This window comes from Antechinus flavipes, chromosome X (assembly GCF_016432865.1).
Source record: "Antechinus flavipes isolate AdamAnt ecotype Samford, QLD, Australia chromosome X, AdamAnt_v2, whole genome shotgun sequence".
In the NCBI taxonomy this organism is placed as follows: Eukaryota; Metazoa; Chordata; class Mammalia; order Dasyuromorphia; family Dasyuridae; genus Antechinus; species Antechinus flavipes.
Genome location: NC_067404.1, coordinates 72,466,440 through 72,483,761, shown reverse-complemented (window position 1 = coordinate 72,483,761; position 17,322 = coordinate 72,466,440). Strand labels below are relative to the sequence as shown.

The 17,322-nt window shown below is 35.4% G+C and overlaps 1 protein-coding gene across 4 annotated transcripts in view; it reads right to left on the bottom strand.

Moving 5' to 3' along the window:
• Window positions 1-17,322, bottom strand: part of DIAPH2 (diaphanous related formin 2) — a 737,850-nt gene that overhangs the window by 290,415 nt on the left and 430,113 nt on the right. For all 4 annotated transcript variants that reach the window (XM_051967764.1, XM_051967765.1, XM_051967766.1 and 1 more), the window contains one exon: window positions 1,826-1,955. In XM_051967764.1, coding sequence (XP_051823724.1) covers window positions 1,826-1,955 — 130 coding nt within the window. The remainder of the gene's footprint in view (window positions 1-1,825; window positions 1,956-17,322) is intronic.

Below are 17,322 nucleotides of genomic sequence, written 5' to 3'. Positions count from 1 at the left end.
AGGAAAATTAGTGGACTCTTAGCCAGACAAATATAAATGTATCTGCGTACCAATATGTATGGTTATAGATATCTATGCACATGTGTAACTGGGGTGGATGTATGTATCTATTTTTGGTTATATGTGTGTATATACATATGTATACATCTGTGTATATGTGTATACGCATGTGTATTATTTTTGTGTGTGGATACATGTGTATCCAAGCTTAATTGTAGCCTTCTTGGGATAAGAGGAAGGAAGGGTTAAAGTAAAAAGTGGACAGTAGAGACCAAAAGAAAACATATAATAAAGAAAAGATGGACAGCTTTGAATACAATATGTAGTACTTATTATATAGGCATTTTTGAAATGAAAATTTATCGTTTTATAGTCTCAATCCTTTCTTATGTTGTCCACGTGGTAGAATGCTCTTTTTTCTTATAAATTTTAAATATTTTTTTAAAGAGCAGAGTAGACAAAATGGAAAAGGAAAGACAAATTCTTACTGAAGAAAACAATTCATTAAAAATTAGAATTGGGTAAGTAGAAGGTAATGACTCCATATAACAAAAGAAATCCAAAAGAATGAAAAATAGAAAAATGTGAATATGTCATTGGAAAAAGAACTGACAAGGAAAACAGAAAAAAGAGAGATCATTTAAGAATTGTTGAATTACCTGAAAGCCATGATGAAAAAAAGAGTGAGGGGAGGGGAGAAGAAAAAAGGGAAGGAGAGGAGGAGAGAGAAAGGTAGATAGCGCCTAGACATCAATCTATCAATATCAAAGAAAACTTCCATGATATCTTATACCTAGAGTGTAAAATAGAAGTTGAAAGGCTCTACCGATCAACACCTGAAAGAGATCCAAAAATGAAAACTCTAACTAATATTATAAACAATTTTCAAACCTTCCAGGTCAAGGAGGAAATACTGCAAACAACCAGAAAAAAAAAATTTAAATACTGTGAAGCCATAATCAGCATCACACAAGATTTACTATTTTCCATAATAAAGAAGTGGAAGATTTGACTATGATATTCTAGAAGACAAAGGAGCTAGTATTACAACCAAAAATAAAAGTGAGTATAATCCTTTAGGGGGAGAAATGGACATTTAATAAAATACAGAATTTTCAAGCTTTTCTGTTGAAAAGATCAGAGCTGAAAAGAACATCTGAAATTCAAACAGGAGATTCAAGAGAAACATAAAAGAGTCATCATAAGGGACTCCATAAAGTTAAGCTACCCACATTCCTTCTTCCCCCCAAATGCACAAAATATTAGGGGAGTTTCACACACACACACACACACATACACACACACACACACACACACACACACACACACACTCTCTCTCTCACACACTCTATCTCTTCTATAAGCACAAATATAAAATAAATATCAAACTAATAAAAGCAGACATAAATATTGGCAAAAATTCAATATTCATAGCTGGACTATATAAACACATTGAAAATGTTATTGCAATTTTCCAGAATGAATTTACTACTTTCATATTTCTAATACATTAATGATATAATTGTTCTTAAACTAAGACAGAGTACTTCTATTTTCATAAGTTGACTAAAGATGTGACATCTATGAAAAAGTATTAAGAAAATTAAAGAGGCCTTTATATAATTTTTAAATGATAAAACATCTAAAATTAGATGCACACTAATGAAAAGTGATATCCTGGTACATGATACTTCAAAGAGAAAAACAACATCAGCTTACCTTTCTTACGAAAGTAAACCACCATGGGAATAAGACCTGTTCACTGGCTTCATAATGGGACAATTTAAAGGGAAACTCATCACCTCAGAACAGTCATATTACTTACCCTTGCTTGCACTTTCAACATGCTCCAATTCATCTGGAAATTTAAGGATGTCCCGGTATTTTTCCTCACACATTTCAGCAAGAAAATGTAAAAGTGTGGTTTTTTGATCTGATGATTTAGTGTCTCTGATCTAGAGGAAAATGGGAAGCAAAGTCAGTTGAATAATATCAACACAAAGTCCGAGGTTATCTCTTAATTTGCTTCGCCCATCATTTCAATTCAATTTATTGTTCATTTAAAATGAAGTTGTGCAGAGTAGTTTTCTAATGAGGACTATCAAGAATTCTACATTCAATTATTAAAAGAAACACAGCTTTTAAAAGGGAAAGACAAAGTATGTTAAAATTAACCATTTTTATAAATTCTTCAGGACATCTTCATATATACATATATACTCTTTTTTAAGCCCACTTTTTTAATTCCTTTTATTTTAAAATGATCCCATTATTTTTCCCAAACCTCAAGATTCTGCGCTCTGGATCAGAATGGCTCAAATCTATTTTTAAACTTTTAAATATTGCTAAAATTATTTTCTTTATTCTTTACTATTATTAATTTAAATATCATAGGCAAATAAAAAATGCAATCATGCCCACTCTGCCTACAAAGAATCAGCCAGGTTCCACTCAAGTAGTTCAAGGGACAAAGCAGTCACACTATTGTGGGGTAAGCCACCCATTTCCACCCGGAGTTAGACAGCTCTTAGCTTGCAGTTTTTTTTTTTTTTCCTTAAGCAATTTTGAACTATGTCCTCCAAACTCTATGCAAATACCTTTTGACTCTGAGAAACTCCTACTATAAAGGTTATTCCCCAAAGAAAACAGAAGGAAAAAAATACCCATATGTAATCTAGATATATGTGATGGGAGAAAGAAAAGTAGAAAGAGAAGAAGGGAGAGAGGACAGGGAAAGGGAGAGGGAGAGAAGGAAAGAGAGAAAGAAATAAAGGGAGATAAGGAGAGGGAGACCGGGAGTCAGGGAGAGAGAAGAAAGATGCTCTTTTTGTGGAAGCAAAGTAACTAGTGGGCTGCCTCCTTACTGTGGAATGACTAATAAAAGTGCAGTATATAAATGCTTCTGATTACACTGGGTGGTAAGAAACAATGAAATGAACAGTTTTAGGGGGTAACTAGGAAAACGTGTTTGAAATAATGTGGAGGGAAGTGAGCAGAACCAGTAGCCCCATTTAAAGAATAACAACAAAATAAAACTACTTTTAGATTTGAGAACTCTAATTAGCAATGAGCTTGTTTTTCTTGCATTGGGGGGGAAAGAGAGAGAGAGAGAGAGAGAGAGAGAGAGATATTAAGTGTTAAGTGAAAAAAAAAACAATGTTTGAAAAAAAAGTTTTTCATTAGATGAAACCAAAATCTACTGTCTATGTTTCATTCTTGTCCCTGTGGCCAAGCAGGACCACCAAATAAGAGCCTTTCAAATACTTGAAGAGAAGTAACACAGCTCCCCAAACCTTTCATATCTCCAGACAAAACTGCAATGGTGATCTACATGTGCCTTGGCTACAGGATCCAAAGTATATTGAATGCTTTACTCCTCTGATGATCTATAGTATCATAATTATCCAAAAAATTCCACAAGTTCATCACAGGCAGAATTGTAAAAAGTTTATAATATCAAATACACACACACACACACACACACACACACACACTGTCTTTGATCTAAATATCTAATATTTTCTTTGATACGACATTCATACTAGACTAAGGTGCAAAAGAAATTAAGAATTTACTTAGTGAAGATGCAAGAAATATGGTATTGAGTACCTAGATTTTTCATTCTTTTGGATGCTCTTCCAGTTGGCTATTTTAATTCAAAAACTCAGAAATAAAAAAACTTTCCCACTGATCTTCATATATAGATTTACCCACTATAGAAAACGAGTACAGGCTCTTAATAGGTTTAGAGAAGTCATCTAAGAGAATTCTGGCACTCTCTAGGAAAGAAATTCAATCCCTACTGTTTTGAGGACTAAAGATAAAAGACTTATCTTAATTAATAAATCAAGTCTATATTTATGACTTTCTTTTTAACAGCTTCCCCTCAGTTTCTTAAAATTTTGACTCATTTACAAAATTTAAAATCTTCCCCCAAGAATAGAAAAATAAAGAGGGAAGTTAGTCTTAATGGCAGATACCCAATGTCAACCATGGCAAAGTTGTAACAGTTCCACTGGCCACTTCAATTTCATATGCACCAATTAGCTTTACTGGATATACTTTAAACACAGTAGCTTTCTCTTTCAAAATAAAATTCTTTAATGTTTGATGTTTACCATGCTGATTTACCAAACACTTGAAGTGTCAGGAGGGTGAAACAATATAATCCCTGGGGGTAGTGGGACTTTAGTAAGACTTGCTGTTTTAAAATTAAAAAAAAAAAAAAAAAGACTTGCTGTTTTATAGGAACAGGAGGAAGTGCATTTAGAGCGAGTGGTCTCAGAATTGTATTGTGTTTTTTTTTGCCTGGCATTACTGCAGTCTGCACCATTTGCAATGCTAGGTTAAGCAATAAAAAATATAAAATGGGCATTTTTCTTTATTTTTCTTCAAAAATTACTTTGAAATTTTCCTAAAACTGCTAGTTGCTGTCTAAAAGTCTAGCATAATATGCTGCTGGAAAAAAAAAAAAACACATTATTAACTCCATTTGGTAGCCAAACTCTGCTCTGTACTTCCGTTTTTAAGACAGAAAAGAAAAAAAAATACTCTTTTTCTATGAGAAGCCTATGATGCCACAAAATGTGCATTGTTCACATAATGACATAAGAAATGTAATGCCCACAAAGAGAGTCCATCAGTACGTAAATCTTGGATGGACATCAAACGCAGAAAATGAGTTGAGCCCAGGACGAAGGCAGACTAAATTGCATTTAGGAATCTATGTAAGGCTTTTAATAAGCCCAAGCTTCTCCCTGAAATAGAGGGCCATGTTTCTTACTATCAAAACAAGCAATAGTGTATGGCTGTCAGTCATAAACTATAACTTTTCCCAAATAAAGCTGTGGCTCAGCCAAAAGGCTGTGACAAACACCATGGTGGATGACCGTAGGCAGCAGCAATAGTTCTGGAAAAGGATTCTGTGGCTGAAGTAAGGGAAAAGATGGCATTGCATCAGTGTAAAAAGAGGCCAGCTTGTCTTGTGCAAAAAGCGAAGATTAATACCGGTATCCAGGAAATGTGTGAGATAGAGGGGAAGGCCAATGTTTGAGGCTAAGTTATAGAAGTATTATGGGAAGGGCGGGACAAAAGTTGCAGATAAAGCATAGATATGGATGGCTAGCAATCTACCCCACTCCCAGGGCACCCCATCTCGATGCACCCATAGATGTGGCAAAGGCTATGAATAAATCCATATTAGTACTGGGATATATGGCTCATAAAAAGCTTTCCTCATAATTATGCAACTCAAGTACCATTATTCCTATTCTCTGCTATTCTTTTCACCATACTACACTGTCATAATTCATAAAGAAAAGTGACATTTTCAAAGCAAAATTAAAATCCAAATCAATTTTAGATTGATAGTTCAAAAGCTTCTGGGTTAGATGAGATCTCAGAGACTTTCTGGCAAGGTAACATCATCTCCTCTTTTTTAGGTCTGATCATTTAATCAAATAGTCAACAAGCATTTACTGTTTGTGCTGGAGCCAGGCACTGTGCTAAGTGCTGGGGATACAAAGATAAAACATTTGCTACCTTCAAGGGCATGTCAAGTGAACAAGATCTACTACACAAAGCACATGGGACTATGACGAGGCCTAAGAAGTGTAGAAAGGGACACAGGGGATGGTATAGAAAGGACTTTAAAAGACAGAGGACTTCACATTTGGCCCCAGAAGGAAGAGAGACCTGATGGAGTTTATTAAATCCAGATGGGACATAGTCAGGCCAGCACCCAAGCAAAATCACTTTTGACAGCTGATCTACCCATGCAACTTGGCAGCTTCTCTGCAAGTTTGCACAGGGAACTAAAAGGTTGCTTGACTTCCCCAGGATCACACAAAAAGTCTATGTCAGAGGAAGGATTGGACTTGGGTTTTGTGTCAGCTAGAGGGACTGAGTTGAGGTTTTTATGGCTTTGAAGTCAGTTCTCCATCCACTGTACCATACTGCCTTTCCATCTATAAATATTCATACACATGAATATGCACATACAAAATTAAGGCAACATAGCTTAAGCAAGGGAAAGTGCTAACTCCTGAAGCTGAACCCTGAAGAACATCAAGGATTTTAAGAGGCTGTGATTGAAAAGAGAGAACAAAAGACAAAGGTAAGGACAGAAGATGGAAAACTCCTATGTGAGGGGAAAAAAGGTAAGCCAGTTTGGATACTACACAGCATGCAAAGGAGAACAATGTGAAAGGAACTTGTAAGGGCAAATACCAAAATTTTGTAGAGTGAATAGAGCACCAGGCCTGGAATCAGGATGACCTGAGATGAAATCTGGCCTCAGACAATTCCTAGCTACGTGATTCTGGGAAGTCACTTAAACCTGCCTACCTTGGTCTCTTCATCTGTAAAATGAGCTGGAGAAGGGAATGGACAAAAGAAAACGCTAAAAAGGGTCAGCAAGAGGCAAACACAACTGAAAAACAATGAAATGACAATGTGTATGGAAACAAGCAAGAGAATAAGGGGTCACACTGGGAAGAACATTAAATATAAGCACAAGAGTGGACAGGGAACTACTGTGGTTCATTGAGCAACAAAGTGACGTGAGGAAGCCTTTGCTTTGGGAAAATCAGCTTGGAGTTGTTTGAGTATATTGGCGAATAGACAAAACTTCCAACAAGACAGAAAAAGGGGCTTGATTCTATCTAACTACAGGTGTGGACAAGAAAGAGGGAAACAAAAAGGAAGGGGAGGGATAGTATGAGCTGAAAGGAGTTGCTTTCCTAGCAGCAAAGAGACTCTGAAAAAGGGTCACTTTTTGTTCGCAACATGGCCTAAGAAGAAGAACCCAAAGTAAAAAAGCTGCCCCTCCATATCCAACAAATATCCACAACTGTAGAAGCTAGGAATAATTAAGTTTTTTTTTTTAAGTCTGCTATTTTATTTTTTCATTAAACTGAATTACAAGGGGATTATAATACTGAAATACCTTAAGAGTGCTTCACTATCTTAACTGTCAAAGCACCATCAATTACTAAGCTGTACTGCTATTTTAATTTTAATTATCATTTGACCAACACATAATTAAACTTGGAGATTAGTAACTAAATTTATATTAACTGCATCTACCTTATCTCTAATCATTTTCTCAAGTGGTACACAAATAGAAAAGACTTGACTGGACAAGGTCCAGCTTGGCTATTTGTAGCTTGGCTAACAATGAGCTGTGATGTTCTGCCATGCAAGCATCATTTTTGTTTTGAAATGGACAAAGTACTGGCCTCCCCTCCTCTCTCTCAGTCTTAGTTTAAAGGACCCAGAGAAGGGTCTGCTCAGCTAGATTAGGGGACTTCTTTTGCACTTCAAAGTGCCAGATCAACAATGCTCCCAAGGATATCTGTTTCATGAGGGTGGTCGCCTAACCCTGATCCCTATCTATGTTCAAACATCTGCCACTGTATCTTTCTTCCAGTAAAGTCAAGTTACTGTTTAATGTCAAAGGTGCCAGCAAGGGTGAACAAGAATGCTTATAAAGCTGTCCCTACTTCAGTTGGGCATGGAACCATGCCAGAATCCTACTGGAGGTCCGTCCTGGCCATGCAGACCATCTAGGCCAGTTACAAATACATTATTTCTAAATTATGAATTACTATGGCCGTCTTGAATTCTATTGCCTGGGCTATTTCAGCTTTAGATCTGATAGATGTTTGCCAGGTGAATTTGAATAAATGTAAGTAACTTTCCAATGTCAATATGCACAGTGGAAAAAAAAGAAATTTAGCCAAGAGACACTGATGCCAATGTGCTGATATTTGGTCAGAATCAGGTTTTATGGAAAACCTAAGCAAAGTCTCAGACTCAAGAGTTCTAGTGGATCCCTTGTGTTCTGAACAGCTGAGCTCAGTAAGCTGCATGCTATCTTGTTGGGCCCGGCTCTTTTTAAAGTTGTATTATTTTTCAGATGAACTTTCAACCATTTCTTCTTATTTTTTTCCTCAGTGAAGATGGAAACCAGTGGTCCCGATCACTGTTTAACAACCTTTTACAGAATTTAATATCACAAGACACTCTTAGAAAAACCTGGAAAGATTTACATGAGCTGATATAAAATGAAATGTACAGTGTATAAAATAACAGCATTAGTATAAGATGATCAACTGTGAATGGCTTTGCTATTCTCAGCAATACAATGATTGAAGACAACTCTGAAGGACTTATGATGAAAAATGCTATATATCCCTAAAGAAAGAACTGATGGTGCCAGAATAAGACTGAAGCACCTTTTTAAAAAAATTTTTTTTTCTTGAGGAGTTTTTTGGTCTATATTTCCTTTAACAATATGAGTATTATGAAAATGTTTTGCATGACAACAATTATATTGAATTGCTTGACTTCTCAATGAGAATGGGGGTGAGAGGGGAGGGAGAGACAGTAGTACTCAAAGGTTTAAAAAAGAATGTCAAAATTGTTTTTAACATGTAATTAGGGAAAAATAAAATACTAAATAAATTTTAAGATTAAAAAATAATTCAATGGAACTTAGCAATTAATAGTTTAATATTTAAACCTAAAAAAAATTCCTGTTATTTTCCTCTTTCCACATTTGTCTCCAGAATGCTCCCAAACTCTTCCAAGTAACCCATCAAAATTACTATGCAAGCGACACTACCCTCCAGAATCTCTGAGTTAGAAAGGAACTTCAGGGGCCATATAGTCCCACATGGAAAACAATAAGACTTGATCAGCAACACATTCAACAAGTAGCCAGTTAGCCTCTGATCACAGATGTCCAGTAAAAGAAAGCTCACTCAAAACCAATATTCTATCCCCATCTCTGTGCCTTTGTTCTGCACCTGCAACCCCACTATATTGAGAATTCATTCTCTCCTTACCTGCATATCCTTTAAGAGCAGCTCAGACATCAATCTGTGCAAGAAACCTTGCCTGATTACCACCACAGTATCTTCAATATAGCTCTTAAGAGTGTTTGTGTGTGTTTATGCTCTTTCTATATATATATATACATATATATATATATATAATTTAGCCAACATTTATATAATACTTTGAGGTTTGAAAAGCACCTTAAAAATAATATGTGATCATCACAACAATCCTGAAAGGTAGATGCTATTTGTCATCTATTTCCAGACATCAACTATTTCTACTGTTTAATTAGTTTGTCTATGATATAGTCTCATGACAATATCAGATTTATTTCTGTCTTGCTTATATTTACCCAAATGTTCTCCTAACTTATTTCTTCACACCTACCTTTGGAAACTGGATTTCCATAAATGACTTAACTTCTAACAATGTGACTTGAGTCTTTTACTTATCTTTCCCCACCATCTTTTACCTATCCTACTGGTTATATTTTTTTTTTTTAACAAGTAACACCATTTAATAGCAAAATCTGGTCACTGGTTTCATTCTACCAAATCTCAGTGGTACTTAGAGGTCAAATTAGTTATCTTGCAGGAGAAGCTTTAATTACTTTTTCTTGTTGCCCCCAGAAACTGGATACTGAAATCTTAGAGTTAGCTGCTCTTTCTTCCCTGTCACTATTGTTTTTTAATTCTAAATCCCTTTCATAATTGTTTTTGAACCATTTTTTTCAGATTGATTCACATGCTCTATTACCACTTTTGTTTTACTGTAAATGAGTTCATCACAACCTGCCAGAGTTTGTCACATTCCAAAAGAAAGTAATGTCCTAGAGACTAAGTACAGATTCATTTGTCTCTTTGTATTCTCAGCACCTAGCATCCTACTGGCCCCACAAAAAGAACAGAAACAATGCTTGCTAAAAGACTGAATTTGGACAGTGACAAGTTGCTAAAATCAAAACAAAAGCATATAGGTCACCACCAAAGAAAAACAACCTAGAATCATAACCAGCAGGCACTTCTAAAGTTTAGCAGGTGAGCAAGAGTCCACTTACATCTACTTACCTTCTATGGAAGGGGGGTCAGTTTACTGAAGACAAGCAGATCTTTAATGTGAAATCGCAGCTATAATAAGGTGAATTGGCATTGGGTTTCTCTATATTAAGATTGTGAGTAATGCTTGGTGATGATCTTTCATTATTTCTTATAGGTAAACAAAATGGCTCTTAGAGTTATGTGAGTAGCCAGGGGTTGGCTCATGAATGTGGCCCAATCAAGCATCCCCACAGAAGAGGAAGGGAGCAATCAGAATTTGAATCCAACATCTACCTTTGCTTTCAGGCTCTTTTCCCTGATTAAAAAGGTCTTACCTCAACTTCTTAAGAACCTTAGATTCCCTCAAGGTTTGGCTCTGGTTCCCCTCCACACACTTGTTCGTGTTCTCTCAATCATCAAATTATGTTGCATTTATTTATCTGTTCACGTGTCACATCTCCACTCCCCAGTTTCATACCTTTGTGGTAGCTTCACTTCCCATGCCCATGCTCATTCCCCAGTAAAACGTAAACTCCTTGAAGTCAAAATGTTTATTTTTGTCTCTATTCTTACAGAGAGTCAAAATTGTCACTGAGAGGCAATGACTACCTAATGATGCTCTTTGGTAAAGCAAAATAACAATCTCATATTAATACGAAGTCATAACCGTGCAAGACCTTTGGTCTCTATCCACCTTTTTTCCACAAAAGTCTATAACAAAGGCATACACTGTATTTTGACTGTGCACACAACTGACTTTGGACATGATAATGCTACTTGTATATGGCTAGCATGCACTGGACTACAGAGAAGCTGATAACCCAACATTCCAAACAATGTCAGGCCATCACCCCTGTCATACCAGTTTCAACTCCTTCTCTGGTCCAAAGGACAGAGCCCTGTTATGCCTCAGAGAAAAACAATGATTTCCAACTGATTTGGATAAAACCAAAGGTAATTCTTTGGCAAAGGCTGTGGTGAGTGGAACACTGATACTGATTGGGAGCAATTCAAAAGAGGCAGAAAGCATATTATCTCCTCTCAAGCCTCTTGCAATCTAATCTAATAATGGGTGGGGCCAGGGGAGGAAAAAGAAAAATATCTGGCTATAGTCCTTCATAATCAAGTTTAGGACTAAGAGGCCATTATTTTGTTAGAATCAAGATATAGTGTTTCCAAGTATGGTTGATCAGACTAATAGGCTTGAAAGGCTCTACCGCAGGTCAGGCACAAACAGTCCATATGTAGAAAAAGAAAAACATAAGGAAAGATGCAATGTTGTGATATAGTCAGTCAGGAATATGTTATAAACAAGTAACATTAATTTAATTCCACATATCTGCATAAATGTCAGTGAATTATTAAAAATGAACTTCAATGCTTAATTCTTAACTATTTAATTCAGCACTTAGTGACATACTTAATGCCTTTCATTGTAGGCTAATTATTTCATGAATGCTTTTTTTTTCCTGAAGTACCTTCACAGTCCTTTGGAGGGGAGGTACACGCTAGACACTATATATACATACACACACATACATACATACATATACATATTGCATATAAAATTTAAGATAAAAAAAATCACAAGAAGAAAGAAAGATGGATTAATACACTTAGAGCAGTTTCTAATAGTCTAGAAGACAGCTAAAACAGCCACTCATGGCTTGCTTTGAAGATGAGTATTTTTTTTCTATTAAGAATGGTAGCTTTAAATTAAACATCTAAAACAACATATGAAATGGCTAGCTACTAAGATCAAATCTTTACGAGGAAGAAATCCATGAAAACTGCCAAAGGACACTTTAGTAATACACATATGAATAAGTATGCTATTACAGCTTTCCTCTGCTAAGACTATAAGAGTTTACTATTTAGTAGAAAAAGAATGAATCACCTCTTTTTACTCAAATTCAATTTCAGAACACACATTTTTGGAGCTGTTTCTTTATGGGGGAAGTTGGGGTTGGAGTAAGAACGAAGTAGGCCATCCATATCCATGCTTAATTTCAATTTTACATTAATATTACTGGCCTCTTGAGATAGTTCTTCAGTAAAGATGGAAGCATCATTTAAAAAGCAAGCTTAAAATTCTATATCGCAGAAGGGACCTTCTTGAAATTAGTGAGGCAAGGAAAAGGTTATCAACTAAAAGAGGGCAAGAGGTCTTTTATTTTCTAAGAATATTAGTTAAATTTGACATGACATCTAAAGCAGACCCTCTGTATTTCAACTCTGAGTCAGAATAAGAATGGGACTCCAACAGATAAATGATCAAAGGATATGAACAAACAATTTTCAGATGAAAAAATTAAAACCATTTCTAATCATATGAGAAGGTGCTCTAAATCACTTGATCAGACAAATGCAAATTAAGACAACTCTAACAACACTGCACACCGCTTAGATTGGCTAAGATGACAGGAAAAGATAATATTGTATGTGGAAAGGGATATGAGAAAACTCAGCCATTCTGGAGAGCAATTTGGAATTATGCTCAAAAAATCATCAAACTGTACACACCCTTTGACCCAACAGTGTTTCTATTGGACTTATATCCCAAAGAGATCTTATTTTTTTTAATTTTTATTTAATAATTACTTTATATTGACACTCATTTCTGTTCCGATTTTTTTTCCCCTCCCTCCCTCCACCCCCTCCCCTAGATGGCAAGCAGTCCTTTATATGTTGGATATGTTGCAGTATATCCTAGATACAATATATGTTTGCAGAACCGAACAGTTCTCTTGTTGCATAGGGAGAATTGGATTCAGAAAGTATAAATAACCCGGGAAGAAAAACAAAAATGCAGATAGTTCACATTCGTTTCCCAGTGTTCTTTCTTTGGGTGTAGCTGCTTTTGTCCGTCATTTATCAATTGAAACTCAGGTCTCTTTGTCAAAGAAATCCACTTCCATCAAAATATGTCCTCATACAATATCGTTGTCGAAGTGTATAATGATCTCCTGGTTCTGCTCATTTCACTTAGCAGCAGTTCATGTAAGTCTCGCCAGTGCTCTCTGTATTCATCCTGCTGGTCATTTCTTACAGAACAATAATATTCCATAACATTCATATATCATAATTTACCCAGCCATTCTCCAATTGATGGGCATCCATTCATTTTCCAGTTTCTAGCCACTACAAACAGGGATGCTACAAACATTTTGGCAGATACAGGTCCCTTTCCCTTCTTTAGTATTTCTTTGGGATATAAGCCCAATAGAAACACTGCTGGATCAAAGGGTATGCACAATTTGATAATTTTTTGGGCATAATTCCAGATTGCTCTCCAGAATGGTTGGATTCGTTCACAACTCCACCAACAATGCATTAGTGTCCCAGTTTTCCCGCATCCCCTCCAACATTCATCATTATTTTTTCCTGTCATCTTAGCCAATCTGACAGGTGTGTAGTGGTATCTCAGAGTTGTCTTAATTTGCATTTCTCTGATCAATAATGATTTGGAACACTCTTTCATATGAGTGGTAATAGTTTCAATTTCATCCTCTGAAAATTGTCTGTTCATATCCTTTGACCATTTATCAATTGGAGAATGGCTTGATTTCTTATAAATTTGAGTCAGTTCTCTATATATTTTGGAAATGAGGCCTTTATCAGAACCTTTAACTGTGAAAATGTTTTCCCAGTTTGTTGCTTCCCTTCTAATCTTGTTTGCATTAGTTTTATTTGTACAAAGGCTTTTTAATTTGATGTAATGGAAATTTTCTATTTTGTGATCAGTAATGGTCTCTAGTTCATCTTTGGTCACAAATTTCTTTCTCCTCCACAAGTCTGAGAGATAAACTATTCTATGTTCCTCTAATTTATTTATAATCTCGTTCTTTATGCCTAGGTCATAGACCCATTTTGATCTTATCTTGGTATATGGTGTTAAGTGTGGGTCCATGCCTAATTTCTGCCATACTAATTTCCAATTATCCCAGCAGTTTTTATCAAATAATGAATTCTTTTCCAGAAGTTAGGGGCTTTGGGTTTGTCAAACACTAGATTGCTATAGTTGACTATTCTGTCTTGTGAACCTAGCCTTTTCCACTGATCCACTAATCTATTTCTTAGCCAATACCAAATGGTTTTGGTGACTGCTGCTTTATAATATAATTTTAGATCAGGTACAGCTAGGCCACCTTCATTTGATTTTTTTTTTCATTAATTCCCTTGAGATTCTCGACTTTTTATTGTTCCATATGAATTTTGTTGTTATTTTTTCTAGATCAATAAAATATTTTCTTGGAAGTCTGATTGGTATAGCACTAAATAAATAGATTAGTTTAGGGAGTATTGTCATCTTTATTATGTTCGCTCGGCCGATCCAAGAGCACTTAATATTTTTCCAATTATTTAAGTCTGACTTTATTTGTGTGGAGACTTTTTTATAATTTTGCTCATATAATTCCTGACTTTCCTTTGGTAGATAGATTCCCAAATATTTTATGGTATCAACAGTTATTCTGAATGGAATTTCTCTTTGTATCTCTTGCTGTTGGGTTTTGTTGGTGATGTATAAAAATGCTGAGGATTTATGGGGATTTATTTTGTAGCCAGCTACTTTGCTAAAATTATGAATTATTTCCAATAGCTTTTTAGTAGAATCTCTGGGGTTCTCTAGGTATACCATCATATCATCTGCAAAGAGTGATAGTTTGGTTTCCTCATTGCCTACTCTAATTCCTTTAATATCTTTCTTGACTCTTATTGCCGAGGCTAGTGTTTCTAATACGATATTAAATAATAATGGTGATAGTGGGCAACCTTGCTTCACTCCAGATCTTACTGGGAAAGGTTCCAGTTTTTCCCCATTGCATATGATGCTTACTGATGGTTTTAAATATATGCTCCTGACTATTTTAAGGAAAAGTCCATTTATTCCTATGCTCTCAAGTGTTTTTATTAGGAATGGATGTTGGATTTTATCAAATGCTTTTTCTGCATCTATTGAGATGATCATATGGTTTTTGTTTGTTTGGTTATTGATATAGTCAATTATGCTAATAGTTTTCCTAATATTGAACCAGCCCTGCATTCCTGGTATAAATCCTACTTGGTCATAGTGTATTATCCTGGTGATGATTTTCTGTAATCTTTTTGCTAATATTTTATTTAAGATTTTAGCATCAATATTCATTAGGGAGATTGGTCTATAATTTTCTTTCTCTGTTTTCAGCCTACCTGGTTTAGGTATCAGTACCATGTCTGTGTCATAAAAGGAGTTTGGTAGGACTCCTTCCATCCCTATTTTTTCAAATAGTTTATATAACATTGGAGTTAATTGTTCTTTAAATGTTTGGTAGAATTCACATGTAAATCCATCTGGTCCTGGGGATTTTTTCTTAGGGAGTTGATTGATAGTTTGTTCTATTTCTTTTTCTGAGATGGGACTGTTTAGGATATTTACTTCTTCCTCTGTTAGTTTGGGCAAGCTATATTTTTGGAGGTATTTTTCTATTTCATTTAAGTTGTCGAATTTATTGGCATAAAGTTGGGCAAAGTAACTCCTAATTATTGCTCTAATTTCCTCTTTGTTAGTGGTGAGTTCTCCCTTTTCATTTTTAAGACTAACAATTTGATTTTCCTCTTTCCTTTTTTTAATCAGATTTACTAAGGGTTTGTCTATTTTGTTGGTTTTTTCATAGAACCAACTCTTAGTTTTATTAATCAATTCAATAGTTTTTTTACTTTCAATTTTATTGATCTCACGTTTTATTTTTAGAATTTCAAGTTTAGTGTTTGACTGGGGGGTTTTAATTTGTTCCTTTTCTAGCATTTTTAGTTGCAAACCAAATTCATTGACCTTCTCTTTCTCTATTTTATACAAATAGGCCTCTAGAGATATGAAATTTCCCCTTATTACCGCTTTGGCTGCATCCCATACATTTTGGTATGATGTCTCATTATTATCGTTTTCTTGGGTGAAGTTATTAATTATGTCTATGATTTGCTGTTTCACCCAATCATTCTTTAGTATGAGATTATTTAGTTTCCAATTATTTTTTGGTGTACTTCCCCCTGGTTTTTTGTTGAATGTAATTTTCATTGCATCGTGGTCTGAGAAGGATGCATTTACTATTTCTGCCTTACTGCATTTGAGTTTGAGGTTTTTATGTCCTAATATATGGTCAATTTTTGTATAGGTTCCATGAACTGCTGAAAAGAAAATGTATTCCTTTCTGTCTCCATTACATTTTCTCCAGAGATCTATCATATCTAACTTTTCTAGTATTCTATTGACCTCTTTGACCTCTTTCTTATTTATTTTGTGGTTTGATTTATCTAATTCTGAGAGTGCAAGGTTAAGATCTCCCACTATTATAGTTTTACTGTCTATTTCTTCTTGCAGCTCTCTTAGTTTCTCTTTTAAGAATTTAGATGCTACCCCACTTGGTGCATATATGTTTAATATAGATAGTGCTTCATTATCCATGCTACCCTTTAGCAAGATATAGTGCCCTTCCTTATCTCTTTTAATTAGATCAATTTTTGCTTTAGCTTGATCTGAGATCAGGATGGCTACCCCTGCTTTTTTGACTTTACCTGAAGCATAGTAGATTTTGCTCCAAACTTTTACCTTTAACCTGCATGTATCTCCCTGCTTCAGGTGTATTTCCTGTAAACAACATATTGTAGGATTCTGGCTTTTAATCTATTCTGCTAACCGCTTCCTCTTTATGGGGGAGTTTACCCCGTTCACGTTTATGGTTAGAATGACCAATTCTGTATTACTTGCCATCTTGTTAACCCCGGTTTATGCTTTTCTCCCTTCTTTCCCCTTTCCCCCCCTTCCCAGTATTAAGCTTGTGAGCACCACTTGCTTCTCACAGCCTTCCCTTTTTAGTATCCCTCCCCCCGCCTTAGAGTTCCTCCTCCTATCTTACCCCTTTCCCTCCCAGTTTCCGTATTCCCTTCCGCTTAGCTTATTCCTTCCCTTTTCACTTTTCCCTTCTCACTTTTCAATGAGGTGGGAGAAGTTTCACCATAGATTGAATATGTCTTAAGATTTTTCACTTAAAGCCAATTCTGAAGGCAGTAAGATACCCACTATATTCATCCCCATCCATTCTTTCTCTCAGATATAATAGGTTTCCTATGCCTCTTCATGAGATGTACTACCCCCACTTTACCCTTTTTCTGATACAATGTCCTTTCCACATCAATTTCTAGAACATGGTATACATGTATTCTTTATACATCTATAAGTCAAAATATAGTTCCCAAGATTAATCTTTACCTTTTTAGATTTCTCTTGAGTTCTATATTTGTAGATCAAACTTTTTGTTAAGTTCTGGTTTTTTCATCAGAAATAGGTGAAATTCGCTTACTTCGTTGAATGTCCATCTTCTTCCCTGGAAAAAGATGCTCATTCTCACTGGGTAAGTTATTTTTGGTTGCATATCAAGTTCCTTAGCCTTTCGGAATATCATAT